At 40.6% G+C, this 19,571-nt stretch overlaps 1 protein-coding gene across 1 annotated transcript in view; it reads left to right on the top strand.

The window, feature by feature from the left end:
- The first annotated feature begins 484 nt into the window (after nucleotides 1-484).
- The window catches only part of LOC128831799 (uncharacterized), a 53,982-nt gene continuing 34,895 nt past the window's right edge, over nucleotides 485-19,571 (top strand). The window contains exons 1-5 of the mRNA XM_054018567.1: nucleotides 485-576; nucleotides 868-945; nucleotides 2,397-2,496; nucleotides 4,265-4,333; nucleotides 15,906-15,930. Of these exons, the coding sequence (XP_053874542.1) occupies nucleotides 2,419-2,496; nucleotides 4,265-4,333; nucleotides 15,906-15,930 (172 nt within the window). The 5' untranslated portion in view covers nucleotides 485-576; nucleotides 868-945; nucleotides 2,397-2,418. The remainder of the gene's footprint in view (nucleotides 577-867; nucleotides 946-2,396; nucleotides 2,497-4,264; nucleotides 4,334-15,905; nucleotides 15,931-19,571) is intronic.

The following is a 19,571-nucleotide window of genomic DNA, read 5'->3' as shown; positions in this document are numbered from 1 at the left end:
CCATTGTTACAATTTGAATGACCGTTTAGAGGTCCGCCTAGAACTGATTTCTCTGTGTGTGTGATGCGCCCCCCCCCAATGGTCCCCTCAAGGGCTGAACTCACACCCCTGGGTTTAGCGGGCCAATGCTTAAACCACTGAGCTATCCCGCCTCCCATACTGCGGGGGAGGGGACAGGGGAAGCCTTCGCTCTAAGGAGGAGCCCCACGGTGACCGTAGCCACACACAGACCCGCTTCCGGTCCCCGAGATGGGAAGGCGCCCTGGACCCGCACCCACTTCAACTGTTGCCGGTACAGGGATCGGCCTGAGATCCCGGTCCTCCTATTGGTTAGAGGCTTCCTCTCTCCCCCTCCTATTGGCTGGTTGTAAGAATCTCTTTCTCTCATTGGCTGGGAGGGAGTCCCGACGTCAATCCCTTCCCCCCTCCTTCTTACGTACCATAACCGTGCTCAGTCTCGCGGGCTCCGTAGTTAGCGGCGGAAGTGACGTTTCGTGTTGGGGTCCCGGATGTAGTTGCGCATTCCCTGAGTTACTGTTGCTGGCGTTTTCTTCGGGAGCGACCCCGCGCCGGCCGGTGAGTGGAGCGGGGAGGGGGCGCCCTGGTCTCATCTGCATGGGCTGGGAGGGAGTTCGGCCGGGCACGGGGAGAAGGGCCGGGGGGCAGGGCACGGGGGCAGACAAGCCACGGGGAAGGGGCTGGGAGATGGGGGAGGGGCTGTGGCAGAGGGCCTGGGGGGCAGGGCACGGGGAAGGGGCTGGGAGATGGGGGAGGGGCTGTGGCAGAAGGCCTGGGGGGCAGGGCACGGCACGGGGGACTGTACTGTTGTCAGTCTCCTAGCTTACAGTGGCTCTTGTCTCTTTGTAGCATCCACGTTCCTCTGACGCCCTCCCATCTCCTCTGGCCTGAGGCTCTGAGTTCTACTCTCCTTCTCTCCCCTAGCTGGTGACTATGGCCTTTTTATATTACTGTGTAACTCAGGGGTTGGAAAGGAGGATCCTCCCACTCCCCAGCACTTTGTTCTTTGTGTTGGTAATCCGGACCTGCTTAACACCTCCTGAGAACCATGCTGATAGTGGTGCCCAATGCACTTGCTTTAGTGAAGCTACTCACTCTCCACTGTCACAGTCCTGTGGGGGGATGCCTATGATCTCTGCCACCACTCAAATGTGCTGGTCTGATATCTTGGTCCCAACCTTGCTATGGTGGCGAAAGGTAACTATCATCATCCCCAGCTAGCTGGTTTTCCCTTGCCATGGCAGGGAGGTGTCCGCTGGGATATTGGTTAGCTTTGGTTTCAGTGAATGGATGATAATTCTTGTTTCCTGGTAACTATCAAGCAGTGAAAATATTTCAAATGTAGTCAGTGTACTTCTGAATTGACCATGTTAATATTTCTTCATTGAGAAGACAGGACTTATTTAGCTTGATTAATAATGGCTAAATTTATTAATGCTGAGTAATAGTGGTATTTACAAATCATTACCTCACTTCTGATATAGAAGAATGTGTAAAAGGACTGGTGTTGAAAAGAAACAGGAAATTATAACTTTCCGTTTTTCTGCCTTGGGCTTGAAAGCTATCAGCAATTGCCAGTTACGCAGGTGATCACCTTAACTGTAACACATACCTGATACTTTTACTGATGTCAGTAAAACAGAATAAAATGCAGATAACTTGGCACACAGTTGTATGAAAACAGATTGAATATGAGATATATTATAGAAAAACATAGGCACCATGGATATTTATATGGTACCAAAATACATTTTTAGCTCATATAGCAATAAGTAACATACTTTTTTTAGTGGGCAAACTTAGAATTTTATCATATTGAAATTAACACTTGAATGATGGGTACATATTAGTTTAGCTTGCACGTGTGATAAGCGTGTCCAGACACAAAGTTGCCCAGTTTTAACTAAATAGGTTTAACAGTCACACCTTTAATTAAAAAATTGATGCATCTTCTGTGTTCGGAAAAGCCCCAATATAACTGAAGCAAGTGTGGTGATAGAGCAGTTGAGTATTTTAAAGAAAATGAATTTAATGAATCGTGTTCCTCGTTTCAATTTGTAAAAGATTGTAAGCCATAAAACTACAGATAACTACAAAGAAGTGTATGTGTCTAAGATAGATACAGTGAACAAATAAGATCAAATATCTTTTAGTAGCTTATTGGACTTTAACTAAATATTCGTCCTTGTTTTTGTGGTAAAAATATTGCATAATTAAGACCACCGTAGAAAATGCTTTTGCTTTGTGTTAGAGATTCTATTCAGATGTTTTCTGCAGTTCAAGTATCTAATAATTTACATATAGGTGTTCTTCCACTAATCGTTTTAATCTGAAAAAATAAATGTGTAAATAAGATGTGAATTCATTGTTTTTTAAAGTGCTCTGATCCACTTTTACAAGATGAGCACCACCAATGTGGATGATGCTAAACCAGAAGATGTTAAACAAGAATCTGAGAAAAAGATATTTTATTGTGAGGTGAGTGGATTTCTTGGTGGTTTTTTAAAGTATGATTATATAACATTGTTTTGTGTGATCTAGTGAGTACATTTTACTCCTGAACTTAGGTCTGTCATTCGGTGCAGTATTATGATCTTCACTTGTTAGACCCTAGGGGTCAAAGTGCAGGAACCAGGTAACTTTTCACTAATGTGGATGATGCTGGTAGCCTGCAAGAGAGCCAGAAAGCAAACACAAAATTAGATATGTGACAACAGGAGTAATTAAATATTGGTCCCCTCCCCCAGCCATGTTGAAAAAACAGAGTGTTAAGCACTTCTAGTTAGGTCCCATATTAAATTTCTTAAAGAGTGTGTGTATGTTCTTAATAACCTGTTCCTGCTGTGTACCATGAACCTGTTCCTTCAGGTGCTGAACTGAAGTCGTTTGTGATCAGTGTTAGCACAATTCATTTCCTCCCAATTAGAAAATAGATCTAGGATGGCTTCTCCACTTTCTGGATTAAGTCATCTACTTTATAACGTGGGATCCTTTTTCTTACTTGTACCCAAGTTGCTTCAGAATAAATTGTTCCATGTCTTTCAAGGATAAGTATGACCGATTCAAAAAGTCCACAGTTGGCTTGACTGCAAAATTTCCTCAGCAATGTTCCTGTGAACACTTGAATCCTAGAGAGTGCCTGAAGTTGTCATGTGTCCTTCAAACCTTTCCGTTTAATCAGATAAGAAGCCAACCTAGAAAGGCCCAAAGGCTTCAGGCTCAAGTGACCCAGAATAGAATCCTGGTCATCTATTATTTGTATAGTATTAGTGTCCATGCCTGCAAGCACCTCCCCCGCAGCTCGCATTGGGGATGGGGAGCTGTGGCCAATGGGAGCTATGGGGGCAGTGCTTGCAGAGAGGGGCAGCGCGCGGAGCCACGTGTTCCCCACTCTCCCCAGGGGCCGCATTAGCGCGCTGGTCCCTTCCGGGAGCAGCGTGGGGCCGGGGCAGGCAGGGAGTCTGCCTTAGCCTCACTGTGCCGTCGACCGGGAGCCGCCCAAGGTAAGTGCTACTGGGCGGGAGGCTGCACCCCAGTCCTGAGCCCCGTCCCGGAACCAGCATTACAACCCCCCCGCGTCCTGAACCTCAGCCTCCTCTCAGAGCCAGCCCCCCACACCTCCACACTCTACCTCAGCCCGGACCCCCTCCTGCACCCATACTCCCTCTCAGAGCTTGCAGCCCTCACCCCTTCCTGCACTTCAACCCGCTGTCCAAGGCCCAGCCCAGAGCCCTCCTCCCACACTGTAAACCCCCCCTTGTGTTGGCGTTACAGTCCTTCTTGTTTACAGCTCCTTCTCTGTGCCCGTTGCATCATGTGATCATCTATTTCAGCACAGACCACCCACCAATACTCTGCAGAACAGTGTGGGAACTACTGAGTTAAAAGGATACTGTCAAAAATCTGGGGGGGAGGGGATTCCAGAAACTAGTTAATTGATAGTTTTAAAAAAAAAAAACATAAACAGTTTACACAGATCTGGTGCTGTTTTTAGTATCTTCACTTTCCTGATGTCTAAGTAGGCTTAATGTGATTAGTTATGTACTGCTCTTTGTCACTCACTGGTGTCTTACTTTAAATTTCTCACACAAGCCTTCTTCAAAGAGGCCTTCACCAGTTTCTTAAAATAGTAAAATATAATGAATGGTTTTCGTCCATAACTGCAGACCTATTTGCTGTGCTTGCACAACGGTATTTTTATACTAAAGTTGGCTGTAGCGTAACTGACTGTAATTAATTTCTTTAGGTTTGTAAAGTTCCATGTATGAGTTCTATAAGCCTTCAGTCACACTTCCGTGGAGCAAAACATAAAAAGGTAATGTAGTGTGATTTTAATGTCTAATGTATAAACTTCACACTTCTAAATTTTCAGTAAACTTATTGTAAGTAATTGTCTTTAAAAAAAAGTTTTGAATGCTTGTGTAATTTGCAATTCAGTTGCTTTGTTTCACCATTTTATCTGAAAATGAAATCCCCAGAAAATTGTCCAATGCTGGTATTTTGAGCCTTTTGAAACAGGTTGTTAAAGTTTGGGAACCACTGGTCTGGGGTATCAAAATGAAGAAAAAATATGCTTGGGATGTGAGAGCCACTGGTTGCCTACTTGATACTAACTTTATTTCATCAGGGTGGAACTGACTAGTTTTCTAGATGTGTAACTTTAGCTCCCAGCTACACCCCTATCAGCTACCAATGATTCCCTCTTCTGGCTTACTCTCTTGACCCCACTGTAACTCTCAGTGATTCCTAATGCTTTACTCATGTATCATTTTTTTCCCTCATACCCTACTTGCTTCTAATGTGAGACCTCTTTCTTCCCTTTCTCTCCCACCAGAAATTTAGTTTGCTTGCTTTCTAACACCCAGTTTTTTCCTTTCTTACCTCCAAAACATGTCTTCCTTTGAAAACCCTTTTCTTTTTCCCCTTGACAGACCTGTGATGGGCAACAATAGCAGATTCTGACTGCTCTGCGAGAGATCACAATTCTCTTTTTACCCTCCCCCAGTGTTGGGGATAGTGAGCTAACTTGTGGAAGTGGATTCTCTGTGATCAGACCAACAATATCCTAGGACTGGAAGGGACCTTGAGAGGTCATCTCGTCCAGTTCCCTGTACTCATGGCAGGACTAAATATTATCTAGACCGTCCCTGTCAGGTGTTTGTCTAACCTACTCTTTAAAATCTCCAGTGGTGGAGATTCCACAACCTCCCTGGGCAATTTATTCCAGCGTTTAACTATTCTGACAGGAACTTATTCCTAATGGCCAACCTAAACCTCCCTGGCTGCAATTTAAACCCATTGCTTCTTGTTCTCTTCTCAGAGATTAACAAAAACAATTTGCCCCCTCCTTGTAACTGTCTTCTACATACTTGCAAAAGTGTTATCGTGTACCACCCTCAGACCTCTCTTCTCTTTGAAAACATTGTTTAGTCTTGAAATCTTCTCTCATAGATGATGTTATCTAGACCTTTAATAATTTGTGTTGCTTTTCTCTGGACTTTCTCCAATTTGTCCACATCTTTCCTGAAATGTGCCCAGAACTGGACACAATACTTCAGTTGAGGCCTAATCAGCGTGGAATAGAACAGAAGAATTACTTCTCGTGTCTTGCTTACAACGCTCCTGCTAATACATCCCATAATGATATTTGCTTTTTTTGTAACTGTGTTAAACTGTTGACTCTCATTTAGCTTGTGATCCACTATGACCCCCAGATCCCTTTCCACAGTACTCCTTCCTAGGCAGTCATTTCCCATTTTGTATTGGTGCAGTTGATCCTTCCTAAGTGGAGTACTTGGAATTTGTCCTTATTGAATTTCATCCTATGTACTTCAGACCATTTCTCCAGTTTGTCTAGATCATTTTGATTTTAATCCTGTTCTCCAAAGCACTTGCAAACCCTCTCAGCTTGGTATCATCTGCAAACTTTATAAGTGTACTCTCCATGCTATTATCTAAATCATTGATGAAGATATTGAACATAACTGGACCCATCACTGATTCCTGCAGCACCCCTCTTGATATGCCCTTCCAGCTTGACTGTGAATTACTGATAACAGCTCTCTGAGAATGGTTTTCCAACCTGTTATGCACCCACCTTATAGTAGCTCCATCTAGGTTGTATTTTCCCTAGTTTGTTTATGAGAAGGTCATACGAGACAGTATCAGAATCCTTGCTTAAGTCAAGATATACTTCATCTATCACTTTCCTCCCATCCACAAGGCTTGTTACCCTGTCAAAGAAAGCTATTAGATTGGTTTGACACAATTTGTTCTTGACAAATACATGCTGACTGTTACTTATCCTTTTACGGGGTGGATTTGATTTGAATCTATTTGATTTAAATCACTAGTCAGACTCGATTTAATCATGTTTTTTTTTTATATAAAAGTGCATTCCTGTTGATTGTTATAACCTTAATACATATTCTTCACAACTCCGAGATAGATGTACGTTTCATTTTTAGAAAGTACACACTATACGTTTTTAAACAGCGATTTATTTTGAGAACTTTTCAGACTAGTTTTACAGCTATATCAGAAAATGAATGATTGTTTGGTTATTTCATTTACCAAAGGTATTGAAGCAGCTATTTATGAAGTCATTGGGAGGTGAACTATCTCCAATTCAACAGGTTAATCATTAATATTTGGAGGATTTTCTTGCCCTGCTGTATTAGGAGGAGGACATCACTAGACAGACATTTAAATTGTTTTATTTAAAACAACAACGTTAAGTATTCTGGATTTTTTTCTTCAACAGCATATGTCCCTTGCTTCTCACATTTATCTCCAGGCTTCTTCTCGAGGCTTCTTCTCCTTGTCCAGATCTATTCCGCCCCCAACAATCTTCTGTTCATTGAACTTTTTGAAACTTTGCACTTTTAGAGAGAGGTAAGGGATTGACTGTGTGTATGCAAATTTGCAGAGGGACAGTAGAGTTGAGGTCTGTTATTTCTCACCTCTATATATTATTTATTTATTTTAAACCATTTTTGCTGTTAACAAGCATGTTACCTCAGGGGAGACAAATCCACACCCTGAGAACTGCAAGACTAAGCATCTCTGATGGTATCTTCTAGACTGAACACTGACTCCCATTGGGTAGATAGAAAGATTAACCTAAATAATCTATACAGAAGCCTGTGGAACCCCATAAAATTGGGTCCCTAATCCATGAACTATTGAAACTCATTTACAAAACTTTTCTTAAACATTACATGAATATATTGTTTCATACTGCACCTCTATCCCGATATAACGCGACCCGATATAACATGAATTGGGATATAACATGGTAAAGCAGTGCTCTGGGGGGCAGGGCTGTGCGCTCTGGTGGATCAGTGCATCAGCGTATCTGGCTCTGACACGCTGCTCTGCGCGGCATGTTATGGGTGCCGGGCCGGGGCAGAGGGGTTGGATAAGGGGCAGGAGGGCCTCCGGGGGCGGTCAGGGAGCAGGGGGGGTTGGATGGTTTGGAGGTTCTGGGGGTGGGGTGGTCAGGGGACAGGGAATGGAGGCGTTGGATAGGGCATAAGAGTCCTGGGGGTGATTAGGGACGGGGGGGTCTCTGGAGGGGACGGTCAGGGGACAAGGAGCAGTGGGGCTTAGATAGCGGGTGGGGTCTTGGGAGGGGTGGTTAGGTACAGGATCTCTGGAGGAGATAGAGGACAAGGAGCGGAGGGGGTTGGATGAGTCGGGGGTCAGTTGGGACGGGAAGTAGATGGGTGTTGGATAGGAGGCAGGGCCAGGCATGTTTGCTGATTATTAATAACAGAAATGCTCGAGGCCAAAGCAAGTTCGATTATAACACGGTTTCACCTATAACGCGGTAAGATTTTTTGGCTCCCGAGGACAGCGTTCTATCGAGGTAGAGGTGTATATAGAATTAGAATTTATCATCCCTATTCCATGATGAGAGATCTTTTGAGCTATAATGTATCTTACTTAAAACTATCTTTTGATAGGTTTTTTCCTCAAATCAATTTTTTTGATAAAATTATTTTTAAATCGATTTTTTTTTTTAATCATATATTTTTATCCACCCTGTCCTTTTATCTTCTAGGTGACTGCAAATTGATTGCTTAATTATTTGCTCCATTATCTTTCTGGGTACTGAAGTTAAGATTGGCACTATATTTGCCCCTTTTCCAGTCCTCTGGAATCTCTCCCATCTTCCATGACTTTTTTAAGATAATCGCTAATGCCGCAGATACCTCCTCAGTCAACTCCTTGAGTATTCTAGAATGTATTTCATCTGGGCCTGATGACTTGAAGACATCTAACTTGTCTAGTTTTTAACTTGTTCTTTCCCTGTTTTAGCCTCTGATCTGACCTAATTTAACTGGCATTCAATGTTAGATGTCCAATTGCTACTAAACTTTTTGTGAAAACTAAAACAAAAAAATCATTTGGCACTTCTGCCATTACACATTTTCTGTTATTGTTTTTCCCCCCTCATTGAGTGACAGGCCAACCCTGTCCTTGATCTTCCTCTTGCTTCTAGTGTGTTTGTAGAATATTTTCTTGTTACCCTTTGTTTCTAGCTTATTTAATCTCATTTTGTGTCTTGGCCTTTCTAATTTTGTCCCTACATACTTGTGGTGTTTGTTTTTCATACTCTGTAATTTGACCTAGTTTCCACTTTTTGTAGGATTCTTTTTAGAGTTTCAGATCATTGAAGATCTCCTGGTTATGCCCATGTGGTCTCTTGTCATACTTTCTGTCTTTCCTACTCAGAGGGATAGTTTGCTCTTGGGCCCTTGATGTCTCTTTGAAAAACTGTCAACTCTTCTGATACTAACTATTCAGAATGGAGATTTGGAATAAAAGTGTTTTCTCTCTTAATTATAATGCCATTAGCATGCTGCAACAGTCTAGGATGGGTGTTATAGGAAAAGGAATCTAGCTGTTTTCAACGAAGTATCTGTCGTAACCTGTACAGTTGCAAGTTATTTTTCTTCTAATAAATCTTCCCATCCAAGGATAGAATTAATACAGAAACTTCTGATATATTGTTTAGTTTTGGTGTTTAGCACTGCTAAAAAGGCCTGGCCAAGTCACGGGAGAGTTCTTACCCTGAGCTGATGACCAGTCATAGTCATTTTTATTTCTCTTTGTGAATGAACTAATTGAGGAAAAATTCTTTGAAAGGTGCTTTGTAAAGTGTTTTCTTTTTTAAATATCCTGTCGCAATGGAACTGGAAATGCTTCCATTCAGTTACTGGCTTTTGGCTTCTGAGAATCAGCATTCTAAGGCTGGACAGGGTTCTGTTCTGAAAACGGTTATTCAGCGCTCAACTGGCAGACTGAAAGTGCAGACCATGACATATAAAATACACAAAGGAAAACTGAAGAATTACAGTTTCTCCAGGAGACATCCTCAATGTTTCCATCAGTTGTCAGTTCTAGATACCAGAAGAAGAGTACCATGTCTCTACCCCACTTCCTTTGGACCCTCCCTGAAGCATCTGTTAAGGGGGAAAAATTGAGATGGCAGTTTAAAAAAAAAAAAAAAACCAAACAAACCATAAGCAAGAAAGAAAATGCTCCCAATTTAGATTCATGTCTTAAAGCTATAAATAGTGCATAAACAGTGGCTTTCATTGTAGCTTTTATAAATAGGAAATATTAGTAGTACAATAAAATTATTATATGTATCGGCCACTTATTCTTGATGGATAGGACACACTTAAATGTGTCACCAAGATTTTTTGTCCAGTTGCTGAGGCAGAAGTCTAATCTTCAAGTGGGCAACTCTGTGGCAGGTATTTGGTGCAGTTGTTCATGCCTGATAGTAGCTAGGTTCTGGGTTAAAGTAAGTCAACATTCCATCATATGGTAAGATGTCCTGTTAGCCATAGTTTGTTTCCACTATAGTTCCTGACTTATCGTTTGTACATTAGCATTTTCTTGAATGTTCAAGTCCTCAGCACCAAAATCTACTGCTAAAACATCCTGAATATTGGAAGAAACATAGGGGAAGTGAACTTTGGAGCCAGTTTGGAATGAGACTTGTATTACTTCAAATGTGGAGGACAGAGCACCTCTCTTGGTCTTAGGCCCAGTCTACACCAAGAAGTTAGGTTGACACAGCTACGTCCTTCCGGGGTGTGAAAAATTCATAGCCCTGGCTGATAATGTAAGCCGATCTAATTCCCATCATAGACAGCACTAGGTTAATGGAAGAGGTGGATTACTTATGTCAACGGGAGAACCCTTTCAGTTGGCATAGGTAGTGTCTACACTGAAGTGCTACTTCAGCTGTGCTGCTGTAGAGTTTCAAGTGTAAACAAGCCCTTAGTGATGAATGCTCATGACAAAGTGAGAAGGTGCAAGAAAACTTAAAACTGAATCTGCTTAGGAAAGCTGACCAGGCTTCTCAAGTTTTTCCTTCTGGAAATAGAGAGGACCTGGAAATAATCCTCGTCAAACTCAGCAGTTTATTCTGCAGTAGAATTTCTAGCTTCATCTCTCAGTGAAAATCCAGACACACTTTTTTTCTGGATTGTATAGATTGCATAGATAGCTGAAGAAATACATTAATTATGGTTCATACCAAGCGATGCATTGGACCTTAACCAATCCTCTCCAAATGTAGAAAGTTCTTCAACCACTAACCCAGTGCACAAGATTGATGGAGTTCCGAAGAAAACCTTTGAACGCTCTGCTGATGAAACGTCTGTGTGTACTCTCTTTATAGGTTATTTGCATCTTAATAGCTAACAGAACTGCAAAATTATTCTTTAAGGCTAGCAATAAAAGTCTGGGTAGTCTAAGGAACTCATGTAAAGTGTAAACTAATGTTTTGTTTTTTTTTTTTTCATGTGACATGGTCCCAGGCTACTATTCATGCTACTGAAGGTTTGGCAAAGGAGTTATAGTCCACCAGATTATATAGTTGAATCCATGGTTCAGATTTATCTGGAAATGTATAAGGTGCTAGCCTTTTCTTAAACCTCTTTAAAGATCCTAGATTATTTTGGTTACAGTTCTCTGAACTTTCTTGAATGTATCGGTAGTGAAGCGTTCTAAACTGAGTTCAGTATTCTGGGTGTAGTTGCATAAAAACTATGTAGAGGACAGTTGCTTCACTGCTATGTGACACCTCTGCCTTTGTAGCATAAAACTTGTCTAATTTGCTGTCCACTGCTCAGCTGTTCTTCAGATTTCTCTCCCATTAAATATCTGTTCCCAATTCCACCCCACCCAACCCTGAACACTAATTTGCATTTTCTCCAAATTAATCTTTTTTCTCTTTTTTTTTCTTTTTTCCTGGTCATTTCTACTCTCTAAGTAGTTGTTTCCTTTGTACTCCATTGGTGGTCAGACCTGCAGATTTTATTATGGTGGTGGTAACTGTTTCCAGTAATGAAGATGTAAAATACAACCATATCTAATTTAGATTTCTATGGGTACTTCCTCATCCTCTCCTTCTCCACTCTGAACTTTAGTACTCTTTTATTTATGTGAGTGTCCATATCCATGCAAATTTTAATACATTTTGAAAGTGGTGTGTTGATTCTGTATCAAGTGTCTTACTAAAATCCAAATATTTATATGTACTTTACCTTTCATCCACTAACTTTATAATTTTATTAAAAAATCAGAGGCATGCTGTTTATAACTCAGTTGTTTTTTGTTCAGTTTTTGGGTCATCCCTCCTCCCCCCCCCCCCTTTTTTTTTTTTTTTTTTAAGATTTGGAATTTGACTTATGAGATGGTACCACTTTATAGGCAGGGTCACTCTTCTTTCCTTTTTGACCTCATTCCAGTTCTGAAGAGATGGATGATCTCATTCAAAACTCTCTGCATTTGGCAGCCTGAAAAGCCAAGAATTGCATGTAGGCCAAACTGTTTTTTTAGCTCCGTTAGTTGATTGCTCCAGGTCGGAGTTGAGGCACACTATTTGTGAGGTTAGTCAGGAATTTTATATCACCCCTCAATCCCCCATAAAATTTTTTTGTTAAATCCAGAACTAAGAATAAATTCAGACTCTCCGCTGCATGAAACTACTTCACTATTGTTTGGGAAGCTTACAACTTGGCACGTTCAACTAGGCCTACACATTTATAAGTGAGTGAAGTTCTAAGGATTCTAATTTTATTTTCTGGCTCTCTCCGCTGTTTGGAGCCTTTCTTATCTTCTGTCTGGACTGGCATATTGTGGAACTTGGAAAAAAACAGATTAGCAGGTAAATTGCACATTTTAGAAGCAGAGATGCATTTGAATATAAACTCCAACAAAGCGTTCAACAAAACATACTCCACCTTGCCTTTGTCTTCATTATATAATAGTCATATATTCTATTTTTATTGAAGGAGTTTAGTTAATCATGTTTTGAAGTAACTGTTAATATCATGTTCGATGCAATCAGTTCTTGGATTATTGAAACAAAATTAACTTTCTAGTATCTTGGTATGTACATACGTTTGAACATAAAAGTTGCCAAGTTCTAAAAAACTAAAAAGCCTTAGTTTTTCATATTTATTGACAATTATAAATAAATTAGGAAATACTTGGTTTCATGTGAAAAGTACCTTTATTTTGTATCACGTCCATGACCTGCAGTTTTGAACCAGTCTTGGATAATCAAGCAGAGTTCATCTCTGCATTATTACTTGTAACATTCTAAGTCAGGTACAGCATTCAAATTACTTTATTTTTTCAAAATTTTAGAAGTCCAGTACAGAAACCTGCAAACAAGTGGTTCAATAGAACCATATTTGAAGTTTACCCTTTAAATGGCACTGAACTAAGACGAGGTAAAAGATAAGAAAGATATCTTCTTAATAGCCAGAGCTAAAAACAAGGTTCTCTGGGATTCCAGGCTTTCTAAGGTGACAAAGTAACTTTATCTAGCTTTAGTGGTTCATGAGATCAGGTTCGCCTGGCATATGTTGGTGTAAATGTTGTTGTGTGTGTGATTGGGATGGCCAAAAGCCAAGGGTAGTTGTGCAAGTTTTCCAAAATGAATAAATTCACAATCGTCATACAGATACATACTATTGGTTTTCTTTCTGTTGTGTGGATTAATGAAAAAGCAATGACTAAACAGGTAAATGTATAAACATGGATTTTATGTCACGTGACACTTTCAGAAAGGAGGTTTGATTATAGCCACCTTTATGCGAGGTTATATTTAAGTCTTACGCTTTCAAGAATAATTGAATTATTGTGATCTTGGCCATTATACTAATCTGGTTCAAAAATATACTATGATTTATACCTGTTTACTAACACTTTCCTTTGTAATAAGCCTAGAAAACAGGGGGGTACTTGATGGCAGCATCTGACAGCTGAAGGAGAGGGGTCAGGACCTTGAGGGAGTCTTCTCCAGATAGAAAGGGGAGGCAGTGGTGGTCTTCACCTGCAGTATGTATATGTTCATAAGATGTAGTGCATCATGTCTGAGCAAGGACCAGTTCTCTTTTATTGCCTATCTGCTTCCCCGGGGATGGAGTCCTAGAGTGTAGTCTGCCATTTCTTCACCTGCTCTAGGGGTAGTCGGTGTTAGGTGTGGCACTATGTGAGAGAAATAGTGTCCCCCTGCTCTAGGACCCTTCTCTGGAGTACAGATGAAGAGGCCACTCTCACTCCATCCCTAGAGGTGGTTTCCTCCCCTCTGTGTACATGTTACAAATTGCACATGTCGAGCTACCTTGATACATCCAGGAGTCTCAGTGGGATTGTGGAATTCCTTTCTTCCATCTCCCCCAGTTGGCCCAGAGAATGGGGAGCCAAATGCAAATGTCTCCCCTCTTTCTAAAGAGAGAGAACCTCTAGGGTTCAAGACTCTGCTGCCACTACCAAACCAGAACTTCCTTGTCTCTGTCAGGACAGTTCTCACAGTGGTGGAAGAGAGAGAGCAAGGAGGAGGAGGAAATCTTGTTGGTGAAGAGCAGAATTATCAAACTTCAGAACATGTTTGCGTATTTTATATTTGCAATCACAACTTCATTTCGTTTGGGATGGCCTTCCAAATGAAACCAAGCACACTGGATAAGCATATTAATCAGATGTTGTCAGTGACACTGATGGTGATGAAACAGTTGGTAACTTAAATACCAGAGTTGTTAGACTTCAGTTTACTACCCCCATTGAAATGAACTTGGGGAAATTTACACTTCTATTCTGGTGCTATTGTTGCATTTTATTCCAAGCAACACTCTTATGTTCTGAAGGTGCTTAGAAATTTCTGTTAAAGGAAGATTCACTTTCATGGAAAACCTCAAGGTTATTATGAAGGAGACCTTAAATAATTGGAATTTGAAGAATTTCCACATATTGATTTCTGATATCTTGCTGTGAGGTCATTTAAAGTGGGCATATTTAGTAAGATTTAAATAAAGAGATGAGTTGTCTACTTATGTGCATGAAACAAAATGTTTTGTAAGTGAATTTGTTAAATGTAAAAACTAGCCTATGCACTGTGGTGGACAAAGTGCATGGGAAGTTTGAACCCTAAAAAGCAGCAGTTTTTGAGTTATGGCTTCTCAAAGTTAGATACTTTGTTAAAAATCAAGCACTAACTTCTCAGAGCCCTATAACTCAAAAACAGCTGGAGCAATTTATTTCCAGCATCCTGTAAGAAATTTCACCTGTGGCCTGAGATTTTAGCATGAGAATTTTCAGTCCCAATGCAGGTTTTTAAAAGGGGTCAGAAATAGAATGGATCTCTAAACCTCAACTATGGAGTCACTTCCCTGATGTTAATGAAAACAATAATCAAAACGCAATCAAGGGCATAAGCTGACTGCCCAGAAATGACCCAGAAGAAATTCCCCCCAGGTACAGCAGTATACAATTGGCAACGTGCATTTTCCACCTTCCTCTGAAACTTCAGGTACTAGCAACTGTCAGGCGCAAGACACCACACTAGAATGCTATATGATCTTATCTGTAACAATTCCTGTGTCTCTATAGCTAGATGGGAGACTTATTCTTAAAGCCCAGATTCTAAGTTTTTAAAATGCTGTTGAGCTTACGCTGCATTGTCTGCAGTGGTACTGCCTCTCACATTTGTTTTCTTTTGTGGCAGTATTTTGGTTTCTTTACCAAATACTCTATTTGTGTCAATTAGAAAATCTCTTATTGAATTGTCGAAATGACTTGCAGCATCTGGTCTGTGGCACTGAATATTTCAGATGTGCCATTCAAACTCTTCCTCTTTTTGGAGTGCTCTCAACAAACAACTGCACTGTTGACATAAAGATATGTTGAATTGTTTCATTTCTCAAATTGGTGAGTTAGCATATCAATAATAACTTGTTTCTTTGTGTGTTTATTACCTGGAAAGACCTAGCAACAGGTCAATATTTAGTCTTATCCATGTCTTGAAGTGGAAATTTCAATTTCTCTTCTTCCATCTGCTACCAAAAAACCACTTGTGATGGATTCAGTTGATGAAAACTGCTTTGCCTGTTCTTCATGTTATGATCAGAACTTTAGGAAATTTTGGCTAGCCAGAGGATTTTGCCAAATTAGCCCAAAATGTTGATTTTTGGAACTACAGCTCTTAAAATTCTAGGAGCTGCTAACATGCAAAAATCAAGGTTTTGTGTGGCATCCCTGAGACCAGTCTGTCAAGACTTAATCATCTTTAAGAATTGATCCCTTTCCTTCAAGTAATACCAGGGTTGTCTTTACGTTAACCTTCTGGTATTAATTGTTATCAGCACTTCTTTGTCAGCACTTCCAGCTTTTGCAGAAAATCATAAAGGCTGTATACTTTTTACTATGTAAAAATGGAAAAGTTGGCCTTCATTGTAATTTATCTGCAAAAGCTGCATTAAGAAAGTACATTTTTTTTTCTTTTAAATGGTCTAGCACATTAATGATTTTTTTCTTATTTTATTTTGGGATGACTTACATCTTCATATTTAAAGAAAGAGAGAGCCATGAATGCTTATCGTAAGTATGACATTTTTCTTCTTCCCCTTCAAAGCTTCCATAGGTGCTATCAAATTGTAATTTTTAAATGATTAAATTGCTTTTTCAATATTTCAGCTATTGTTAGCACTTGCTGCATTTTGTGGTGGTTTTGCTTATTGTGCAAATCTGTTCAATACAGTTTAGCATTATGACAGAAAAAAATCATGCTTTGTGAATCAGCTTGCATCTCTAACACCATGAAAGTAAGGACCACCAGATAATGACACTGATGAAAATGGGTATAGGAAACAGTTTTATATTGTTTTTAATTTGTGTTGATGCAGTAAAAACTGAAGTAGCCATATCTGTCTTCAGATGAATTTATGCTACTTTTTTCAGTGATATGCTGTGAGCTTACATGGGTTTTGGTATCCTAATAAAAGCCATATTTCAGTTCTGGAACAGTTTAATTCTTACCTGCCTTGAAACTGTAATTAAGCATTTCCATATGTAAATTTCACCTGAGGACCTTTTCACGCTTGGTGAGGAGGCATCTGGGTCAAAGGATATCTATAGTCTTCAATTGTTCGGAACTATCACAAGAGTATCTACTTACGTTCAAAGGAAAATCTAACTTCTTTGTCATTGTGTGTACCACTCTTTAATAGTGTCTTGTGAATAACTCCTATTCCACTCACAATTACACATACACCATCTTGCTTCCCATTCATGATTATTTAGCAAGCCTATAGCCACTACTGTCATTTCTTGTATGGAAAGTAATAGTAAGAAAGTAATGTATTTTTAGCTTCTTTTTTTAAGTGGTTTAGCAGCTGGGGACAAGTTAGACTTATATAGCAGTCTGTCTGATCACACTGTTCTGTGGATCAAAGCTTGAGAGCTTCTGAGGGTATGTCTACACTATGAAATTTGGTCGATTTTTATAGAAGTCGTTTTTAGAAATTGATTTTATACAGTCAATTGCATATGTCCACACTAAGCGCATTAAGTCAGTGGAGTGTGTCCTCACTACCTAGCATTGACTTACGGAGCGGTGCACTGTGGGTAACTATCCCACAGTTCCTGCAGTCTCTGCCACCCATTGGAATTCTGGGTTAAGTTCCCAATGCCTGATGGGGCAAAAACATTGTCGCGGGTGGTTTTGGGTACATGTCATCAGTCGCCCCTCCCTCCGTGAAAGCAACGGCAGACAGTCATTTCGCGCCAGACACCAGGGCGATTAGAAGAGCGCAGCAAGGCGCACTGCACATCAGAGAGGCTTTGAAAACCAGTTTTATGACTGGCCAGGCTTCAGTGTGACAGTTGTGTGTGTTTCTCCTTGATGCAAACCCGCTCCCTTTGTTGATTTTAATTCCCTGTAAGCCAATCACCCTCCCTCCTTCGAAATAAAGTAACTATTGTTTTGAAACCATGCATTCTTTCTTTATTAATTAAAAAAAAAAATTGAGATAACGGACAAGGTAGCTCGGGAGGGTTGTGGGAGGAGGGAAGGACAAGGCCATATTGCTTATTGTAGCCACACTAAAAATAAAACTGTTTGAATGACAACCTTCTGTTGCTTGGGCCATCCTCTGGAGTGGAGTGGCTGGGTGTCTGGAGCCGCCTCCCGCTGTGGTCTTGGGCATCTGGGTGAGGAGGCTATGGAACATGGAGAGGAGGGTAGGTGGTTATACAGTGGATGCAGCGGGCGTCTGTGCTCTTGTTGGCTTTCCTGCAGCTCCAACAGACGCTTCATCATGTCCGTTTGCTCCCCCATTAGCCTCAGCATTGCGTCCTGCCCCCTCTTCGCGCTCACTTAATTCTTTCGTGGCTCTGCCACTGAATGCTTCCGTGCCCTATAAGTGCGGGAGGACTGCACGAGCTCGGAAAACATGTCATCGCAAGTGCGTTTTTTTTTTTCCGCCTTCTAATCTGTGATAACCCCAGGAACAGAGATGATAGGGGGAGCGTAGAAACATTCTACACTCTACAATTCTGGGGGGACTGCATGGTCACCTGTGCTGCTGAGTTCGTCACACTAACCAAACAGGAAATGAAATTCAAAAGTTCCCGGGGCTTTTCCTGTGTACCTGGCTACTGCATCAGAGTTCAAAGCGCTGTCCAGAACGGTCACAATGGAGCACTCTGGGATAGCTCCTGGAGGCCAATACTGTCGATTTGTATCCACACTACACCAAATTTGACCCAGCAAAGTCAATCTTAGTGCTACTCCCCTCGCCAGGGAGGAGTACAGCAGTCGATTTTAAGAGCTCTTTAGGTCGACGGAATGGGTTGGTTGTGTGGCCGCATTCATTTTTTAAATTGACCTAACGCGGCTAACTTCGACCTAACCCAGTAGTGTAGACTAGGTCTGACTCTCTGCATATATCCTACTCCTAAACAGTTTTTGTGGTCCTCTTCTCCCTCTTCTGCACAAAGTACATGTGAACGTGGAAGAAATGCATAACTTTGTGTACCTACAAGTTAACAGGAATGTCAGACTTGTATAGCTAGTGACTTGCTAATCACAAAGGAATTTGCAAATTTTGAAGTGGGGCAAAACGCCAGATTTTAAGTCTTAGTAGCAGACACACCATTACTTTTGTCACATGTATTAGTATACGGTCTAATATCTTAAATACTATAATGATGCTTTTTTAAATAAAGGAATAAAATAAATCTTAGAGCATCCTAGAATATTTTTAATTTGTTTGCTTAATTCACAGATTTTGTAAACTGTGGAAGGTCTCCCAGTTTTGATTGGAAATGAATGAGTTTCTGCTGTAATTCTATTACAGTCCATTCTTGCAGTTATCCCAAGTTATACACTGTGTAGCTCTTCCATTAAGAAAACGTTGTTTCCTTCTGCTTTTTTGAGTCTTTTGATTGTGATTTAAAGACCTCTGTGTCTAAACTTGCAGTACTGAAGTGTGACATACTTGCGATTTTAATTTAAGTGACTCTAGAGAAGATAAAAAATCCAAGTCATTTTAAAGGAAACCTCTGCCTGTGAAGGAGCATTTACCATAGGAAAAAGGTGAGGGTTTTTTTAAAAAAAACTCTTGACGACTACTGTTTGCTTGAGACAGTACAAAACATAACATCATTCTGGGATAGCACAAGTATCTGAAACTCTCCTGATTTAGTGATGTCTCCTGATGTATATCATGTGCGTTTTTCAAAATTTCAATTTTTAGTAATTGTTATATAAAACTGGAAATTAACAATGGCAACTTTAAAAACACTACACGTATTATATAGTATTAGAGTAGAGAGTGGTCGGTAGAGAGGATTGTGGCAGAGAAGAGTGCATTTTTGAACAAAAGGTACAAAAAGATTCTGTTAGTAGCCTACATATTCGGCACTCAGTATCCATGAAGACGCAAGCTCCTAAGAATGTATGTGTTCAGTGTAGACCTTCTACATAGACACATGTTCACATGAGTTTCCTGGCTATAATCCTGACTTATGTCAACAGACAAGAAAAGATGAGAAGCACCAGTCTTCACAAAGAATCCATCCTCCTTGTTCTGTAGAGAAGAGTCTTACTGATGTGCAACGTTCAGTAAAAGGCACGCAACTTTGAGTGGTGAGCTTGAGCTAGTCAGCAATGACTAGATTGAGTGGATGATTTATTCTCATATCTAAGTCTTCAGATAAGTTTGGTGTCCTCCTGGTAT

Source organism: Malaclemys terrapin, chromosome 2, assembly GCF_027887155.1.
Source record: "Malaclemys terrapin pileata isolate rMalTer1 chromosome 2, rMalTer1.hap1, whole genome shotgun sequence".
In the NCBI taxonomy this organism is placed as follows: Eukaryota; Metazoa; Chordata; order Testudines; family Emydidae; genus Malaclemys; species Malaclemys terrapin.
Note: the sequence above shows the minus strand (reverse complement) of the source record. Positions and strands in the feature narration are given on the sequence as shown.